At 40.8% G+C, this 17,142-nt stretch overlaps 5 protein-coding genes across 5 annotated transcripts; 2 read left to right on the forward strand and 3 right to left on the reverse strand.

Moving 5' to 3' along the window:
- Positions 1-226: 226 nt before the first annotated feature.
- Positions 227-5,678, reverse strand: LOC108652501 (sodium-coupled monocarboxylate transporter 1). The gene is made up of 7 exons (XM_018102700.3): positions 5,415-5,678; positions 2,159-2,881; positions 1,929-2,090; positions 1,755-1,870; positions 1,334-1,693; positions 806-1,267; positions 227-738 (listed from the first exon to the last, which is right to left on the reverse strand). Exons 2-7 carry the CDS (start codon positions 2,810-2,812, stop codon positions 456-458), a joined length of 2,037 nt encoding a protein of 678 aa, XP_017958189.1. The 5' UTR covers positions 2,813-2,881; positions 5,415-5,678; the 3' UTR covers positions 227-455.
- On the reverse strand, positions 5,489-5,551 carry LOC149091423 (uncharacterized). Its single transcript, XM_089259530.1, has one exon. The coding sequence runs from the start codon at positions 5,549-5,551 to the stop codon at positions 5,489-5,491; it is 63 nt and encodes a 20-aa protein (XP_089115656.1).
- Positions 5,679-7,926: 2,248 nt separating the features above from the next.
- On the forward strand, positions 7,927-9,686 carry Mfap1 (Microfibril-associated protein 1). The gene is made up of 3 exons (XM_018101379.3): positions 7,927-8,120; positions 8,185-9,100; positions 9,177-9,686. The coding sequence occupies exons 1-3, from the start codon at positions 8,051-8,053 to the stop codon at positions 9,610-9,612; spliced, it is 1,422 nt and encodes a 473-aa protein (XP_017956868.1). The 5' UTR covers positions 7,927-8,050; the 3' UTR covers positions 9,613-9,686.
- mu2 (mutator 2) lies at positions 9,640-14,088 on the reverse strand. The gene is made up of 13 exons (XM_018099322.3): positions 13,756-14,088; positions 13,479-13,697; positions 12,976-13,420; positions 12,064-12,924; positions 11,848-12,011; positions 11,693-11,792; positions 11,499-11,633; positions 10,960-11,436; positions 10,763-10,906; positions 10,664-10,705; positions 10,500-10,604; positions 10,132-10,434; positions 9,640-10,072 (listed from the first exon to the last, which is right to left on the reverse strand). Exons 1-13 carry the CDS (start codon positions 13,861-13,863, stop codon positions 9,843-9,845), a joined length of 3,333 nt encoding a protein of 1,110 aa, XP_017954811.1. The 5' UTR covers positions 13,864-14,088; the 3' UTR covers positions 9,640-9,842.
- Positions 14,089-14,226: 138 nt separating this feature from the next.
- Positions 14,227-17,097, forward strand: Nulp1 (Nuclear localized protein 1). The gene is made up of 6 exons (XM_018101376.3): positions 14,227-14,523; positions 14,582-14,970; positions 15,032-15,904; positions 15,983-16,309; positions 16,369-16,568; positions 16,669-17,097. The coding sequence occupies exons 1-6, from the start codon at positions 14,377-14,379 to the stop codon at positions 16,830-16,832; spliced, it is 2,100 nt and encodes a 699-aa protein (XP_017956865.1). The 5' UTR covers positions 14,227-14,376; the 3' UTR covers positions 16,833-17,097.
- The last annotated feature ends 45 nt before the right edge of the window (positions 17,098-17,142 follow it).

Consider the following 17,142-nt stretch of genomic DNA (forward strand, 5'->3'; position numbering starts at 1 on the left):
GAGTATACTGAAGCAAGAGCAATTGGTTTGTGTCAATGCTGAGCTGGCGATCAATTAATCGTCAGCAGTAGGTGGGTTGTGTCTTCGCTATGGTGGAAAAACAACAAGATGCAGCAACAGAATATAGAACAATTGGTTTCTGTCATCACTAATGTGTTGACCTTACCGTACTTACAGTGGCATCCGAAATCAATGTACCACTGCCAATGAATACACCATTTAGCAGTTTTATTGTTAACGCAAAGAACTGCGTTATATATTAAACTTTATCTAGAATAAATTCATACATTACATAAGTAAGATATTAAAATTAGTAAAATACTGTCCGTGATTAGCCACAGATGGAAGCTTACAAACTAGAATCACTCATTCGACTAAGTTAAGGCAAACTAGGAAAGCTTTGTACATGGAGGTTACGTTTACACCAGGAATCTTATTTTGCATATGAAAGACATCTATTTCGGGCTGTATTCATCGTCTAGCCGAATGGCCAAATTAATATGACCCTCGCCGCTGGTCGGCTCAATGGGTTTCATAGTGGTGAAGATCACGGGCTCGTCGCACTTGAAGACGTCCTCGCTGATGGCGGGATTGTCAATGCCCTTGGCTGTGAGCCTCAACACGCTGCGTCGCTGCACTGCATCAATGATGACTGATATAAGCCAGCCGAGGAAGACAGTTAGCAGGCAGCCCACCATGCTGAACCACATGTAACTCATGCGAAATATGGGCCAGGAGCTAGACAAAGCAGAGTGTTCATTAGCACCGCATAGTTCATAAGTTATCCAGATTTCTCGCAACTTACGTAAAGCCCTGATCCGCGGGGGGCAGTAAGCTCTCGCTCAGCAAGTCGTCAATGATGCCCGTCACATTCACATGGCAATCGCAATGCTCCACGGATGTAGGCAGCGCTGGTGTCTCCACGTTGGCTATCTGCGCCACGACACCCACGAAGATGACCAGAGCCAGTGAGAGCAGGCCGCCATAGAAGGCGCCCTTGGTATTCGCCTGCTTGCAGGCAATGCCCAAGACGAATAGACCCAGCGTAACGCCGCCAATGAGTCCGTTCAGCGTCAGTGTGGCCTGGAGCACACCGCCCAGGTGCTCCACAATGAAGACCAGACCAAAGGAGCCGACGCCATAGCCCAAGGACATCCACTTGGCATAGGTAGCGCCCTTCTCGGGCGAAATTTTAATGTTCATGCCATTGATCAGCAAATCCTCGCAGGTGACAGCTGACAGAGAGTTCAAAGCGGAGGCAACAGTGCTGCAAGTATAAAATATTGTCAAGTAAATTAACAGTTACTTTTATTTATATAGCAGCTAGACCTACCCCAAGCTGGCCGCAAAGATGCCGGCCACAAAGATGCCCGCAATGGTGTAGACATGATCATAAGTGTTGATCACATAGTAAGGCAACAGCTGATCGGAGGCTGTGATGCGACCCACGCTCAGTGGATCGCAGTCCGCATAGTGGGTGAAGACCATGAGGCCCGTGTAGAAGTTGAGCAGGAAGACGAAAACCAATCCAACGATGGCGAAGCCCAGAGCAATCTTGGCCAGCTTCAAGGACTTGAGCGACATGCACTTCTGCACAGACGCTTGATTGGTGCAGAACAGCGACGTCCAGTAGAAAAAGCCGCCAATGACCACAGACCAGACGGTGTGACGCGTTGTGGGACTGGGATCGAAACTGCAAGACAGATGAACACAGATCAGAGAGAATTCTTAAGTAGTAGGAGGCAGTCGCTTACTTGAAGAACTCCAGGCGACTGCGTTCAGCTGCAGTTTGAAAGACTTGCACAGGATTGCCACTATAAAAGGAGCCCAGGAGAACGATCAGCACTAAGGAGACGGCCAGAACAGCAGCCTAGGGATTGTACAGAATATAAGCAGACGTCAAAGAAAAATCGAAGGCAGGCACTCACCTGAAAGGAATCTGCTATGACGCACGCCTTGATGCCGCCCATCGAGGAGTAAAAGACGCAGACCACATAGATAAGAATAACTGCGATTTTGGTGTCCAAGCCAGTTGCCTTCGACAGAGCGATGGCCGGAGCTAGGACGGCCACGGCCGTGTAGAAGCACATCTGCAGAGCAAGGAACAGGGAATGGAGGTAAAGCCACATCCTGGGTAAATATATTCCGAGTCTCTTACCTGTATAACGTAGAGCACTGCGCCCAGGATGCGTATCTCCTTGCCAAAGCGTATGCCCAGATACTCATAGCAGCTGGTCAGCTCCATTTTGAAGTAAATCGGATAGAAGACCTTGATAGCCACGGGTATAACCAGCAGCATGGGTATCACAATCAGCACAAATTGTGTGCCCTGGAAGTACATCTCGGAGGGATTGCCCAGCAGCTCAATGGCCGTGATGAAGCTCGTGGTTAGGCTGAGCGTCACGGGCAGCAAGCTCATGCCGGAGCCGAGCAGGAAGTCATCCGAGGAGCTGCCGCCCGTCTCGAAGAAGCCATAGAAGATGCCAATGCCCAGCGAGACGACCAACATGGACAGCAGTATGACGTAGTCAATGGCAGAGAAGGTGGCCTTGTGCGTGGGCTTGCTGCATTCCTCCAAGTCGAGGCCAGCCTCCAGCTGCTGTGTCTTGAAAGCCGTCAACAGCAGCGTGGCTGCATCATCGAACTGCAAATGCTCCTCGGACGTAGCTGACGACTCGCCGCGCACAATCAAATACTTCTGCTCAGGTGTGACGGCCACCTGCTGCCGCTGCGGATCCTGCTTCAGTGTGTGGGCGTTAATAGAATGCGCCAGGGCGCAGAGTGTCAACAGTTTCAAAATGGTGCCAAACATGTTGCCAAAGTGTGTGCTCAAAGGTGTTTAACTAGATTGGATTTGATGCAGTGCCCTCACAACCACAAACTGCAAAGGAGTTCATAAATAATACATACATAAAGTTTAGTTATAGATGAGTGGAAAGATAGCTCAGATATTGCATATGTATATTATTTTATATAGAGTCTTGATAGGTTCAAGGCCTTACAGTGGCGGCAATTACAAAGTTTCGTTGCTGTAGGCGTCGTTAATCAATTAAGTTTCGGTATTTATATCTGTAAATTTATCTGCGATATATATGTATGTATATGTGTGTGTAGAACTCATGTAGCCAATGAGACGCAGTTCAAGTCTGAATTTGTCATTTCCTTACACAAACAATTTGATTAAGCCGCCTCTGTCAAGTGCTCACTGTATTAATATTCTTTTTATGAGCCCTGTGTAAAACATGCTTCGAGGACATGGAAATCAGTTGAAGACTTGAATGTTTAAATTTTGTTTACAGTATTTTGTGAATGTAGAAATTGATTTGATATTGACGTAATTAGTATTGATTTTTAATCAATAAATTATATTAAATAAAATTTATTTATTCTTGAACATTTTCTTTGTAAGTACATTTCTTTAAAAATAGTACAGAACACTTTCAATTGAACTTAATATTATTTAAATTCGTTTATATGTCGCACATATTTATTATTCACAATTATTTAAATTAAATATAAAAATTACAGCTTCATAATATTAATCAAAATTAAATTAGTAATTTAGTAATATGAAGCAATTTTATACATCTTTTATTTCATGACATGCAGTTATATATATTTAATCATAAATTGAATTGGTTCTAATAATTGGCTCATAAAAATACAAATAAATATTAATATTCAATATATGAAAGGCAACTCCTGGCCCATTGGCACAAGTGAGAAATATGCACGCGAATCAACGAGCTTTAAGCAAACTAAACTGGTTTATATCGGAAATATCGGCTCGTGCCAGTTTTGGCTAGAAACTGAGACTGGGCCCAAGAAACAGGCGCAAGCAAGTGACACTTTCCCAGACGAAGTCCAAAGAGACAAAGAATTGGGGTAGATCGGGCAGGCAGCCGAGATGGAAACATATTCTTTAAACGGAGCAGCAGTTCTCTCTCTCTCTCTTTCTCGCTCTCTCTCTATCTCTCTCTCTCTGTCTCTCTCACTCTAACTAACGCTCTCTCAATATGTATTTATCGGTCCTTCATCACGTTTCTCATTTTCTTTAGCCTCTCTCCTTGTCCCACTCCCTCTCCTCCTGCTTCCCTCTCTCACCCACTCTCCCACACTCACTCTCTCTCTCTCTCTCTCTCTCTCTCTCTCTCTCTCTCTCTCTCACACACACACACACACCGTGTTAATCAAACTCTTTCATCTCTTCAGCATCGCCGCCTTCCGTTTGCGATCTGTGTGAAATGAAGCTCAATTAATATGCGCGTATCTTGGGACAGAATTTCGCTCTGCGCCTATCACGATGTGTGTCCATTATTAAGAACAATCATAACAGATATACATATATGATTTCATAATAAAAGTACTGAAGAGAAAAGCTGCAAGCTGCACACGAGCTGTACGCAATTCCATTTGACACATTTCAAATTTGTTGTTGCTTTTATGTGCACAAAAAAAAACTTATAAACAGTTTATAATTTACGAGTATTGCGAAAACAAACTCTGTAGATATCGTCTGACAGAATGAGTTACTCTCCAAACACATATGTCCAATTACAAAAAAAAAAAACCTGTAAGTGTAAATATTTGCATTAACATATTTCATTTTTTAATTTATTAAGAGTTTACACTAATTAGAGTTTCTGCTAATTATAAATTGTGAAAAATAAATTACTCGAAGAAAATATATATTTTTTTGCATTATATATATTATATATTGCGCTCCAATTGAGAAGGGTATATTGATGTGAGAAGTGCTCGTCCGTCGTATGCATGCAAATTATTTAAACGATTCACTAGAAAGTTTAAAAAATAAATACCTCTTCTTGGATAGTTAAGAAAGCTATGATTTATTGGTAACGCCCATTGGAATAGCAAATCAGCAATTACCATATTTTTCACAATTTACGACGTTAACAAAAGTTCAGATTTAAATAAAAAAAGGAGAGTATTTGAAGATATAGACATATTTGTGTGTATATATTGTAGTTAAATATATCATGATTATGCATAGACACCTCTCTCACAGAATTGAGCTAGTTTCAAAAAATATATCTATTAGGCATTTAGAGAGTTTAAAACTGAAAAAACTCTATAAATCATATTTAAGCTGCTGAGATAATCAAGTTGTTAGACCCGAACCCAAATATCTATTTATTGATTTAGATTTAACAATTTTATTTACTTTGAGCAAGTATTACATATATAATTTTATATTAACATTTTGTAATACAATTATATAATTTTGTATTACTATCAGAAATGTTTTATCCAGTCTGTTTGTCTCTTTGCTCTATTGTTTTATTAATTAGCTTTGCATGTGCAGCTGAATTAAGCTTTGATACAAATTAATTAATTTGTTTACTAAATTCAAAATAATAAATATAGAAATTCAATTATTATTTTTTACTCACAACTATGAAAAATTCTGTAATCCTTTGGCTTGAAATCCTTTCAAAAACGGCGCCGTTGTTTTTTATGCACACAACTATGTTAAAAATGTTCTGAATTGTATTTGCAAAATGAAGCCGCGATTGTTTTTATATTTCATTAATATTATATTCACGGCTTTACAACTTTCTTTCAAGTACAAAAAAAGCACTGAGCACTAGAATTTGAAAGCCACAAAGTATTTGTTTATTGTTTTTTCTTTTCGTATTAATTGAACGTAATCCTTGTTGCCTTGTTGAGTACACAAAGTGTGATTTTTGTTTGTCGTAGTTCTCGTATTTCTCGTAGCTCGGCGAATCGAATGTTTTCAATGAATGACTTTGTCAACGGATCGTTAGGGGCTTTTATATGGCCAGCAGCCGATCGATGCGACGCCAATTCGCTCAGTGCCTCAGAGTCTTTGACAAGAGGCAAGGGAGAGAGAGAGAGAGAGTATTGCAAAAGCCCCAAAAAGAGAGCAGTAGAGAGACTGGCCAACAAATGGCGAACCGATCAGAAAAAGAGGGAGAGAAAGAGATGGTGAGTGAGAGAGAGAAAGTGTGTAGAGAGCAGCGCACTCGACGTAGACCTGGATGAAGCCTTAATTGATATCTTGAAGCAATTCATAATAAATAAATGCATTTTGTAATTTTTATATTTTCCATTTATAAACTTTGGATTGTGCCATGCACCAAAATGATTGTTTATTAACAAATGCAATTTAAGAACTTTTTTAATAGTGTATATAGATTATTTTCTAGTGCTGGTAACAATTTAAAATATGATATTGGGAGAAGATATTCAATATTTCCTATATACCCATTGAAATTGCGTGAACAGAGAAGATGGCTATTGTTAAAGCGTTTGTAACAGTATATATATTATTGACCAGAGGCAAAAGTCAAATCAATCTAGTTCCGTCTGTCCACCTGTCACTTTGTTCATTTATCTGTCTATTCGTCGTCTCGAAACCTATTAAGATAAAGACATGATTTCATTTAATTTTTTTTCTGAAGAACCCACAACTTTTCCATTTCAATCGATTAATGTCGCCATCAAACTCGAGTATCTCCTACGCATCAAGAGTTTGAATCAACATACTCGTTATCTATATCATTTGAAACGTTAAATACCTATCGAATGCCCTACAATGTATATGGATAGGGCGTAGATGCCCCATTCTCCCTGTATCTCAGATAGATAACAGCAACTCAGCACATGATTTCGTTTATTTGTTATTCGTACACACCCGAGCCCGTCTTGTCTACTCTCCCTTGTTTATAATTGCGTGTTGAAAAGACAACTAATATGGACATGCAAAAGGAATATACTGGAGACATCTTCTTTGAAGCGGAATCTTCATCAACAATTGAACACGCACCCAAAGGCTAATCGAAAGCGCTACCTCTTCTTACTACGCCTCCCTATTACAGTGTAAATCAGACAGCGTTCTACGCAAAACACGGCTATGAGCCCTACTACTAATACTCTTTCGTGAGTACAAATAACTGAAAGAGGAAAAAAAAAATTGCAGCAATTAATATTTGACCATTTGTCTACACGATTTTTATCTCAATTGGTGCGAGGGGGATATCTTACGTCTCTTGGTTATGCATAGACAGACATATACATATATTTGGTGTCTCATGCTTGGATAACGATAACGAGTTCGATCTGGTACCGATTTACAACAAGCAAGCGGCAACAAAATGTTTGTGTTCATGTTAATAGAAAATTATTTGTTTACAATTATTTTTATGTGCTTTTCGCTCTTCTTGCAAAATGTTGCTAAAGTGTTTAATATTAATTGAAATGTATTAGAAATTGGAATTGAAACCATTTGTCACATCAAAACGAAATGAAAGAAGGAGAAAACGTCGGCATAGCAATAAATTTTTATTTAAATAAAGTAATTGTCACAAGGGTTTCACTTTTGCACATGTACGCCCCATGTGCAATAACTTTAGCAATAATTAAAAGAGCGACGCATATTGATAAAATTAGGATTAACTCGATGGGATTTATGTGGCAGAGTATATTGTAAAGTGCATTTTTATTGATTGAATCTTCTCCAAAGAAATGAGCACTGCTGAAATATAAGCTTTTTGAATGATATAAAATGTGTACGCTAGCATTGAAGAAATTTTCGTTGGCATTTGGCCTTTGCCTGGCTGTCTGTACGCCCCTGAAAATTGGAAGAAAAACATATAGAAAAGAAAGCGTAAAAGTCAATTGTTAATTGTTCCTATTAATGAGAGTGGGTGTTCAAATTGCAAAAATTGACGGCGTCTTACATAAATAGCATTAATTATTGAATTTGTCTCAATTAGAAGCAGACTTCATCTAAGCTTATATGACTCATTTACAGTGGACATCAGGTAATTAATACTAAGTCACATTCTCTTTTTCTATTCAAACTTAACAGTGCGCGCCATTGTGGCTGCATAACATAAATGTTAAACTCATAATGGTGCGGTTATCTGCATAGCTATTGTTTTCCGGCAAACGATAGTATCGTCAAACGTTCACAGCTCTAAAGAAAAACAAAACTTGTGAATCTTGCAGGAAATATAAAAATCGTTTGTCAAAATAAACATATCTGTTGATATTTCTAAGAATTATGAGCGCTCCAGCAGCCCCGACGGGCATACAATGCACCGCAGGTGCGGTGCCTATTCGAAATGAGAAAGGTAAGCTATGCGGGAATCCTCGGGCAAGCAAAACATAATAACTAATATTTTCGCTTCATTCCAGGCGAGATTTCTATGCAAAAGGTTAAGGTACAGCGTTATATATCTGGCAAGCGACCTGATTATGCACGCGCCGACTCTAGCTCGGATGAGAGTGATGATGATGACTTCGTGGATACTCGAAAGCGCTTGGAGCGACACAAAGCGGAGCGCCACAAACTCGAGTTGTCGCGACGCGAAAGTGGCGACGAGAAGACAGCAGAGCAAGAGGATGAGGCCGAGATAGATGATCCACGGCTGCGGCGTCTGCGTGCACGTCCAGTGGATACTGAAGATTTGGAGCGCGAACGCCGTGAGCGTCACAGACACATTCATGAGCCGGAGTTAATGGAAAGCGCTAGCGAAGATGAAGAACCCGCTGGTGACGAAAATAACGAACAGCAAAGACGAAATGAGCGTGCCACCAATAAAATCACCCTGGCATCAGAGTCCGACACGGACTCAGAGCTAAGTGACACAGAATTGGAGAAGCGCCGCTTAAGGCTACGATCGCGTATGTTGCAGCAGCAGCGAGAGGAAGAAATACTCCAAAAAGAAGACGAGAAACAATCGGAATCATCGGAATCGGAGAGCTCCGAATACGAAGAAGAAACGGAGAGCGAAGAAGAAAACGAACCGCGTCTGAAGCCGCTCTTCGTGCGCAAACGAGATCGGGCGACCATACAAGAGAAAGAGCGCGAAGCTCAAAAACAAAAGCAATTGGAAGCGGAGGCCAAACGAGCTGCAAAGGAGAGAAGGCGCGCCACATTGCGAATGGTGGAGGAGAGTGTAAAAAAGGATTTGGAGAAGATCAAACCAGAGACAAACGAAGCGTGCATAGACGATGTGTGCACAGCCGATGAGAACGACGAGGTGGAGTACGAGGCATGGAAATTACGCGAATTGAAACGCATGAAACGAGACAGAGAAGAGCGCGAAAAGTAAGCTAACTACTTAGTCATAGTATAAGTCAAGAATATAAATATTTACTGATAATCTTTCAATTCCAATTTGCAGCGCTGAACACGAAAAACTAGAAATCGAGCGCATGCGCAATCTCACCGAAGAGGAGAGACGCCAGGAACTCCGGTCGAATCCCAAGCTCGTCACTAACAAGGCAACCAAAGGCAAATATAAATTCCTGCAGAAATACTATCATCGCGGTGCGTTCTATTTGGACGAGGAGAACGAAGTGCTGAAACGAGACTTTGCCCAGGCCACGCTGGAGGATCACTTTGATAAAACCATTCTGCCCAAGGTGATGCAAGTAAAGAACTTTGGACGCTGCGGCCGCACCAAGTACACGCATTTAGTTGATCAGGATACCACAAAATTCGATTCACCGTGGTATGCTGAGACGTCCAATAACATGAAATTTCATAACGAACGCGCCGGCGGAATGAGGCAGCAATTCGAGAAGCCAACGGGCTCCAAACGGAAGAAGTTGGAATAGTAAAAATACAATTGTAAAGTCAAAATATAAATACAAATTAGAATATAATCTCTAAATACATAACTGGCAAACAATTTTTACAAGAAAATAAATTGGTAAATACAATCGGTACATATAAAGACTAAAGAAGACATATGAATAGGCAATGATCGGATGAAACGCTAGCCATAACAATGTATATCTGACAAGGGGCTTTATACACTTTAGCTGAGTGATTTTACGCCTATTGTCTATTTACTTATATCTACTAAATGTAGCTTGTGCTCGTCCAACATCTCCAGATTATGCTGCACAACTGCCTGCATGACACCTTCTGTTGTAATATATTGTACATCTTTGTAGTTTCTCAGAAGCGGCCAGACGTGCTTATCTTTCTTATTGGCAATCGCATATAGTTTAATATTACTTGCAATCGAAGGTACCTTCGCGTGCACGGTTCCACCGGCGCTTTCAATAATGGCTGTGAAGTAATGCAGCAACCTTAGTTCAGCTGAAATTATAAAGTTAGATTCAATTTACCTTTCATATCGTTAGCACTCGGCGTGATGTCCCCACCGAGCATGAATTCGATTCCTTTCAATAAGCTGGGATTTTCAAATACTGATAACGGCTTAAACTTATAAGTCTCCTCAAATTTCTCGTCCTTGAATATATGATCCGGTTCAAGAATAATGGAACACGTTTTCTTCATGGCGTGCAGCCATTTAGTGGACAAAATGGGCTTATTCGCTGCAACTCCAACCAAAAACTTGTAGGTGCGTTCACCTCTATCCATGATGAGCAAATCACATTCTACTGGATCATTGGTAACTTCTATAGCATCTATATTAAGAAGAAATATGTAAGGATTGAAATTTTACTGTAATTAAAAATGATTAAGAGAATACTTTTTAAGGCCGTCAAGATCGGAGTCAGCTCAGCGTGATTGCACATTGATAGCGCTAAACGAAGTTTGCCCGATCTTTTTATTTTCTTGATGTAGTCGTTGATTTCTGAAAAAATTATGAAAAGTATTAGGAATTCTTTGTGATCAAAGACATTAAAATATTACCTATTAGTGGATTCCTATTAGCCTGCTTACTTTTACGAGTATCTGTAACGAAATCAAATTCATTTATATAAAATCTTAACTGATCTAAACGGTGCATACTCATTCTTCGAGCATTAGAGCTAGTTGTTGGCGCGTCCCCAATAGGTTCCAATGTTGACCTGCTGCTATTCCGCAATCCTTTGTCGGATGCATCACCATTAACCTCTTTCGTGGCCTCAGCATTTTTTAATGTTGGCTTGATAGCTGCATATGATACAATTATAGTATGATCATGTAAGTAAACCCTATAAACTCACAATCAGATTTTCTCGTAGCTGCGCGCGCACTCCCGGTTTTGCCTATTTTGGTTCCCTTAGCTGCACGTCGGGATTCTTTTTTTGGGATCGGCGGTTCCTCCTCTTTTTTATCTTTGGTAATTTCTTCACAATTTTCTTCAACAATATTGTCTAACTGAGATTGTCTTCTTGTTTGTCGGCTGACGGTAAGTATATCCTGATTAACAGCTTTATCATCAATTGGGTCATTTGCCTTCTTAGATTTTCTTGATTTAGTTGCAGCTTCAATGCTTTCTTCAATTTGCGTTTTTCCATTTTCTTCTGCAGTTTTAACTTCACTGTTAGCATCATTGCTCTGTTGTGCAGATTTCTTTCTGCCACGTACTCTACCCTTCACTCGTTCTTCCGTTTGATCAGATGCCTTGGCCTTTTGAGTCTTTGCATCTAAGGCACTTTCAGTAGATAACTGAGCTTTTTTGCCGCGTGTCTTCTTTGCAGCTGCAAGGGTATACAAATAATTGCTTAAATAGAAATCTATATATAATATCTTGAATATTTACGCGTGTCCTCGTCAGTTATTGAAGGTCGCTTCAACCGCGTCCTTTTTTCTTTCGGGGGGCCTTCAGGTTTCTTCTCCTCTGCCTCGGATGTTGCGGAGGATTTTGAGATTCGTCTTGTGCGTTTTTTTTTACAAGCTGTGTAAGAAAATATTTGTATAAAAAAAGACAATAAACAATAAACTTATACAACATACAGGAGGCTCCTGGTGATTCTGAATGTGAGGAAGAACGTTTACGACTGTTTTCTAAGTTATGTTGGTTCTGCTGCATATTTGGAAGCGCGGGCTGCGGACTCTGAGAAAACAAGAGCAAATAAATCTAAGGAGCTAAGAGACTCTTTTCGAATTACCTTGTCTCCAGCATTTTCGATAGTGTTTTTTCCTTGCTCAGCAATACTTTGATCAGCATCATCAGATGAAGAGAGGCCAATTAGTTGGCTGAGGTCTTTATCAAGTTCATCTCCAATTTTAATTGAGTTAGGAACTTGTAGGCAGTCAGTATCCATTTTATCAACTATAAAAATTTTCAAAGCATTATGAATTAATATTAATATTTGCAAATTTACCTGGAGCCTTAGCACTAGTTGACACGGGAGATATAAATAACTGCGTCTCCAACATATCTTGTGTGTTGTCAGCTATTTTGGCAGTGATATTCAAAATTGTGTCTACTGCTCTGTTTAGAGTTGCTGCAGACGTTTGAGGGGGCTTAAGAAACGCCTGTGTTGCAATAAAATCCTCCAAATTATCTTCGACTGCATTCAATTTGGCATCTGAAGACGTTTTACTCGTAGGGAATACTTGCGTTTCTATGAAATCCTCATTATAGCTATGAACTTGAGCAGTAATACTCAATCGTGTGCCCATCAACTCCTTCGATTTTGGCATAGATTCTCGAGGTCTAACAAAGGCTTGTGTGGCAATGAAGTCTTCCAAGGTATCATCAGATGTACTCGACTTTCGCCGTGGGATTCCTTTCGGAGATGGTTGCGTTTCAACAAGGTCCTTATTTCCATTCGTATTAGTTACAAAACATTTCGGCTGTGCATTTATTGCTGGGAAAGCCTGCGTCGCTTTGAAATCTTGCGAGTTATCCAGCGAATCCGCTGGAATGGAATCTGGTGTTTGCAAGCTTGCAACTACGGGCTCCTTTTGTTTGTCATCGACTATAATCGATGAACTGCAAAGCGCGGTTAAATCGGGTGAACTTCCTTTTTGAATAGAGCTAAGCACATCAAATATATCTGGAGTGCAATCAGCATCATCCTGAAGTTCTTCTGGCCCTTTTTCTGCTAGAGATAAATCTGGAGTTAAGCAGATATCCCCTCGGGACAAATCATCAGCCTTGGTGCTGTTCAATGCAGTGCATTTTGAATTGGATGCAGACCAATTCAAGGCACTCATATCCGGATCAGCTCCAGCGGTATCTAAAAGGCAGATAGTTTGAGCAACTATTTACAGATGAATTAGAGCTTTACCCTTTGGCTGCTTGACAGGTGGCAGCATCTCCAAATCTCCATTTCCAAGTATAAGCGATGAATCAAAATCGTCAATAGCATCTTCATTGAATTCATTAAAATCTTGAGTACAAATGCGTATTTGAGTACCGAACTCTGAACAATCATCCTCGTTGATAATATCTAACTCCTGATTCATTGGAATAGGATTATTACTAGCATTGAGCAGAATATCTTGAGTTTCAGGTATTATAAAATCATCGCCTAACGATATCTTCGATGATTTGCTATCCCTTGCAGGTCGATCCAAGAAAAACGCCTGAGTTTCAGGAATGATGAAGCTATCTGTAATTCCAGTATTGTTAGCTGATTGAGGCTCCGATTCGGGAATGTTGAAGCTTCCATCAGTAATATTAGTCGACTTATCTCCTCTAGTGGTCTCCCCAAAGCCGCTAGAATCGTTAGCCTGATCATAAAAGAATAAGTGATTATTATTGTGCGTCTCAATGTCTATGATGCTTCACCTCTTCGGCATCCAAACGATGAACATCGTTAAATCGCAATTTGCCCGTCACATTGCCGAAGCCCAAATCGATGAATCCATTGATGGCATCTGCTTCGCTAATGCTCTTGATTTCCAGTTTCGTTTTATGACCATTCACAAATACATCGCCATTTACAGCTGCTAAGCGCACGATTCCGCCGGCTACCAAAACAATTGTAGCATGCGCAAGCTCAACGGACTACAAATTGAAACAACGTTTAATGTCGATTGCATTGAAATCAATCAGAGCAACTCACTTCATCGTCAATTGAAAATTCAAGACCCGGCCGGCTTCCTACACGATATATTATATCAGGTTCAAGCTTAACCGTTTCCTTGTTGATTTCAATGTTTATAGCTGCCATATTTATAGTATACAATTATTACCAATACAAAAAAATGGCGCGAAAATCTGGCGAAGTTTGCAAACTACATTTCACTTTACTTCGATCCTATTTTTGATCGACTGACAGTATCCACTAACAAAGTTAGTAACAAAAATTAGGAAGAATCAACAACAAAGAACAACTTTTCAAAACAAAAAATATTCTCAATATAAAAAAAAAAAAGGTAATTCAGGAAACCCTCTTAGTCTTCTGGTGACCCGAAGCCAGAATGCGAGTGTGACCGCTGTAATTTATTATTGCTATTGTTAATGTTAATGATAATGTTAATGTTAAGAAAAAGGGCTGCCAGACTGTGCACAGTTCTTAACATAAATATCGATGCTATGCTTGTTTAACATTCTGAATTTTTTGACAGAGACGTCAGTCTTCGTGACAAAAACAAATAAACTAGAACAGGAAAACGACATTTATTTGTGGTTTTTTGTAAATAATTTTTCACATGTGTAAATTTGCTTAGTGACAACTAAAATCATGTCCGCACGAATGCTAAAGAAGATGCAGGGCGGCTCCGATATTCTAGCACCGCCGCCAGATGATGAGTTAGACAACGACCATTTAACTGACAATGACGAGCTCGATACGGTCAGGGGAAAATCGCATTTAAATCCATTTGATTTGGTAAGTACCCATGCATTTTCAGTGTGCGGTGTTAACGTTGAAAATATGGGACTTACAGCTCAACCAGCAAAGTCTCTCTGAAAGCGAATTCAAAGAGGATGACAACGAAACGGAACATCCATCTGCGGCCATACAGACCAGTACCGCTGCCAAGAAAAAGAAGAAGAAACGCAAGAAGAAAGTTAAATCGCATGGTAATCATATCAGTAGTGAGGATAACGAGCGCCAAGACAAATATTTCGAAAAAGTCGATCCACTGCTTGGTAAAGTGTACGATGCAGTGCCCAAACAGGTGGATAAGACGCCACAGCTAACTGTAACAGCACCATTAGGAGCTGAAGGGGGTGGCAAATTGGCCAGCAAGAAACTATTGATGGTGGAACTCAAGCACTTGAACCAACAAAACGAAATGAGACGTACATTTGGCAGGCGCGTTGTCAAGGTTGAGTAAGTTTGTAAGATCTTAACCTGCGTAACCACATGATCTAATTGAACAATTTCCCATTAGAAATAAACGTGGTCGCCAAAAGACCACACTAAAATCCACCTATATGGTAACTGCCAAGGACTCATGGCCGCCATTGACCAAGAATATTATCACTATGAAGCTTCTACCAACAATCGAGTCGCCTGGCTCCTCCACTAGTCCGAAAATTCAAAAGAGCGACGAAGAAAATGTGCAATGGTTTACTTTCCAACATAGTCAGTACTATCAGGGAATTCAGCACATGTTCTTGTCGGCATTGGAACGCATGGATTCCGAATTCTTGATCACTCTAATTAAGCGCTGTCCCTACCATGTCGATTCGCTAATTCAGCTGAGTGAGGTTTGCAAAATGACAGAGGACTTTGCTCTGGCGTCCGAATTGATTGAGCGTGCGCTTTTACTACTGGAATCTTCTCTGCACATCAACTTCAGCTTAACGTCGGGGAACTCGCGTTTAGATTACCGAAGACAGGAGAATCGAGCCTTTTTTATTGTGCTCTTTAAACACGCTCAGTACTTGGAAGAGCGTGCCTGTTGCCGCACAGCCTTTGAGATATCCAAGCTGCTATTGAGTCTGCAACCAGATGTTGATCCATTGGCCATGGTACTAGTCATAGACTATTATGCGTTGCGCAGCAAACAATTCGGTTGGCTTGTGGAGTTCTATGAGCAGTATAATACATCCCGGAATCTTGCCCAGCTGCCCAATATGGCCTACTCTTATGCACTGGCGCTTTTCACGTTGCACGGCAAGTGCGAACGTGCCAACGAGGCTCTTCAATATGCACTGCTCATGTTCCCCGGCGTACTGCGTCCGCTGTTGGAAGAGATGTCTGTGCAAACGGATAAGCGTGTGCTAGCTTCATCGTATTTCTTTACCGATGTATCTGGCGAGTGAGTCACGACTAATTCATATCAATGCGCACCAGTCCCAATCTAATCGCTAAACTCTCTTTTTTCGCTCTGTACTAGTCAATCGCCAGCGCTTCACCAGCTTGTGTGCTTGTATGTGTGCCGAGCCAAGATCGTTTGGCGGCAAAATGATGTACTGTTTTGGCTGGAATCGACTGTAAATACTGTCTTGGATCGCATCGACAGCAAGGATCCTATCATCAATGATTATAAGGAAAAGCGTTCACTTCGCTATAGCGGCACACCACCGCGTCCCATTTTACGACATGTCATTCTCTCCGATTTCAAGGAGAAGGTGCCTCTGGCTGTGTTTGTTGCGAAAGAGAGACAGGCTATCATGACCTACGACCCGTTGCCACCCGCTGACAGCGTCAGTTGCTACCAACGGTTAGTTATAGTCCAAAATATACAGAATGTTCATTGAAGGAAGCTTCCATCATTTGCAGCAAGTCATCTTCTAGCAGCAGCCCCACAACCAACACCAACTCTGTATCAATGTTTTTCCAGTCGTTGCTGCCATCTTTCAATCTAAACAACATTGCAGCCGCACAACAGCAACCAGATGCTGTTGCCGGAGCTGGCGCTGCCGCACCCGAAATAGTGGGACCTCCGCAACGCCAGGCCAACGCTCAAGGCGAAGCAGAAGGTTAAACTTTGATGTGATTCCATCTTTTTTATATTTGTCAATTAGAGTTCAAAAATTATTTTTATAAAATCTGCATATGCTTCTTCATTTACTCCCGCAGAAGCTGGTCTTCAGCAATCATTGACCCTAATGATGGACGCTATGCGCGACTTTTTACAAAATTTCCGTATTGCTGAGCATTTGCGCTCACCAGAAACAGCCGTTGCTCAGTCAAGCAGCAGCAACGACGACGAAGAAGAGGGATCTAGCGACTATGTGGATTAGAGTCAATGTCAATTAATATTACAACATTATATCCATCACAGACACTTAAAGACAACAGTGCACCACACTTCTATCCAATGGATTTTATAATTTGCGTCGCTTACTGTTTGGAGCGTCCCAGGGCCGAGCTCCTGAGTCAGTGTTTTCGAAAAACACTTCGCTTTCTGTTGCATCGGCGTAGCTGTCACAAAATTTAACTATAGCAAATTTCTTATATACATGTGTTTCCATTGCATTAAATTCCTTGTCAAAGCTTTAGAACAAATCCATCGGGTATTTTTACTGTTTGGGTCAAGGGAAAAATATTACA

This window comes from Drosophila navojoa, chromosome 4 (assembly GCF_054131105.1).
Source record: "Drosophila navojoa isolate 15081-1374.11 chromosome 4, UAZ_NAV_1.0, whole genome shotgun sequence".
NCBI lineage: Eukaryota > Metazoa > Arthropoda > Insecta > Diptera > Drosophilidae > Drosophila > Drosophila navojoa.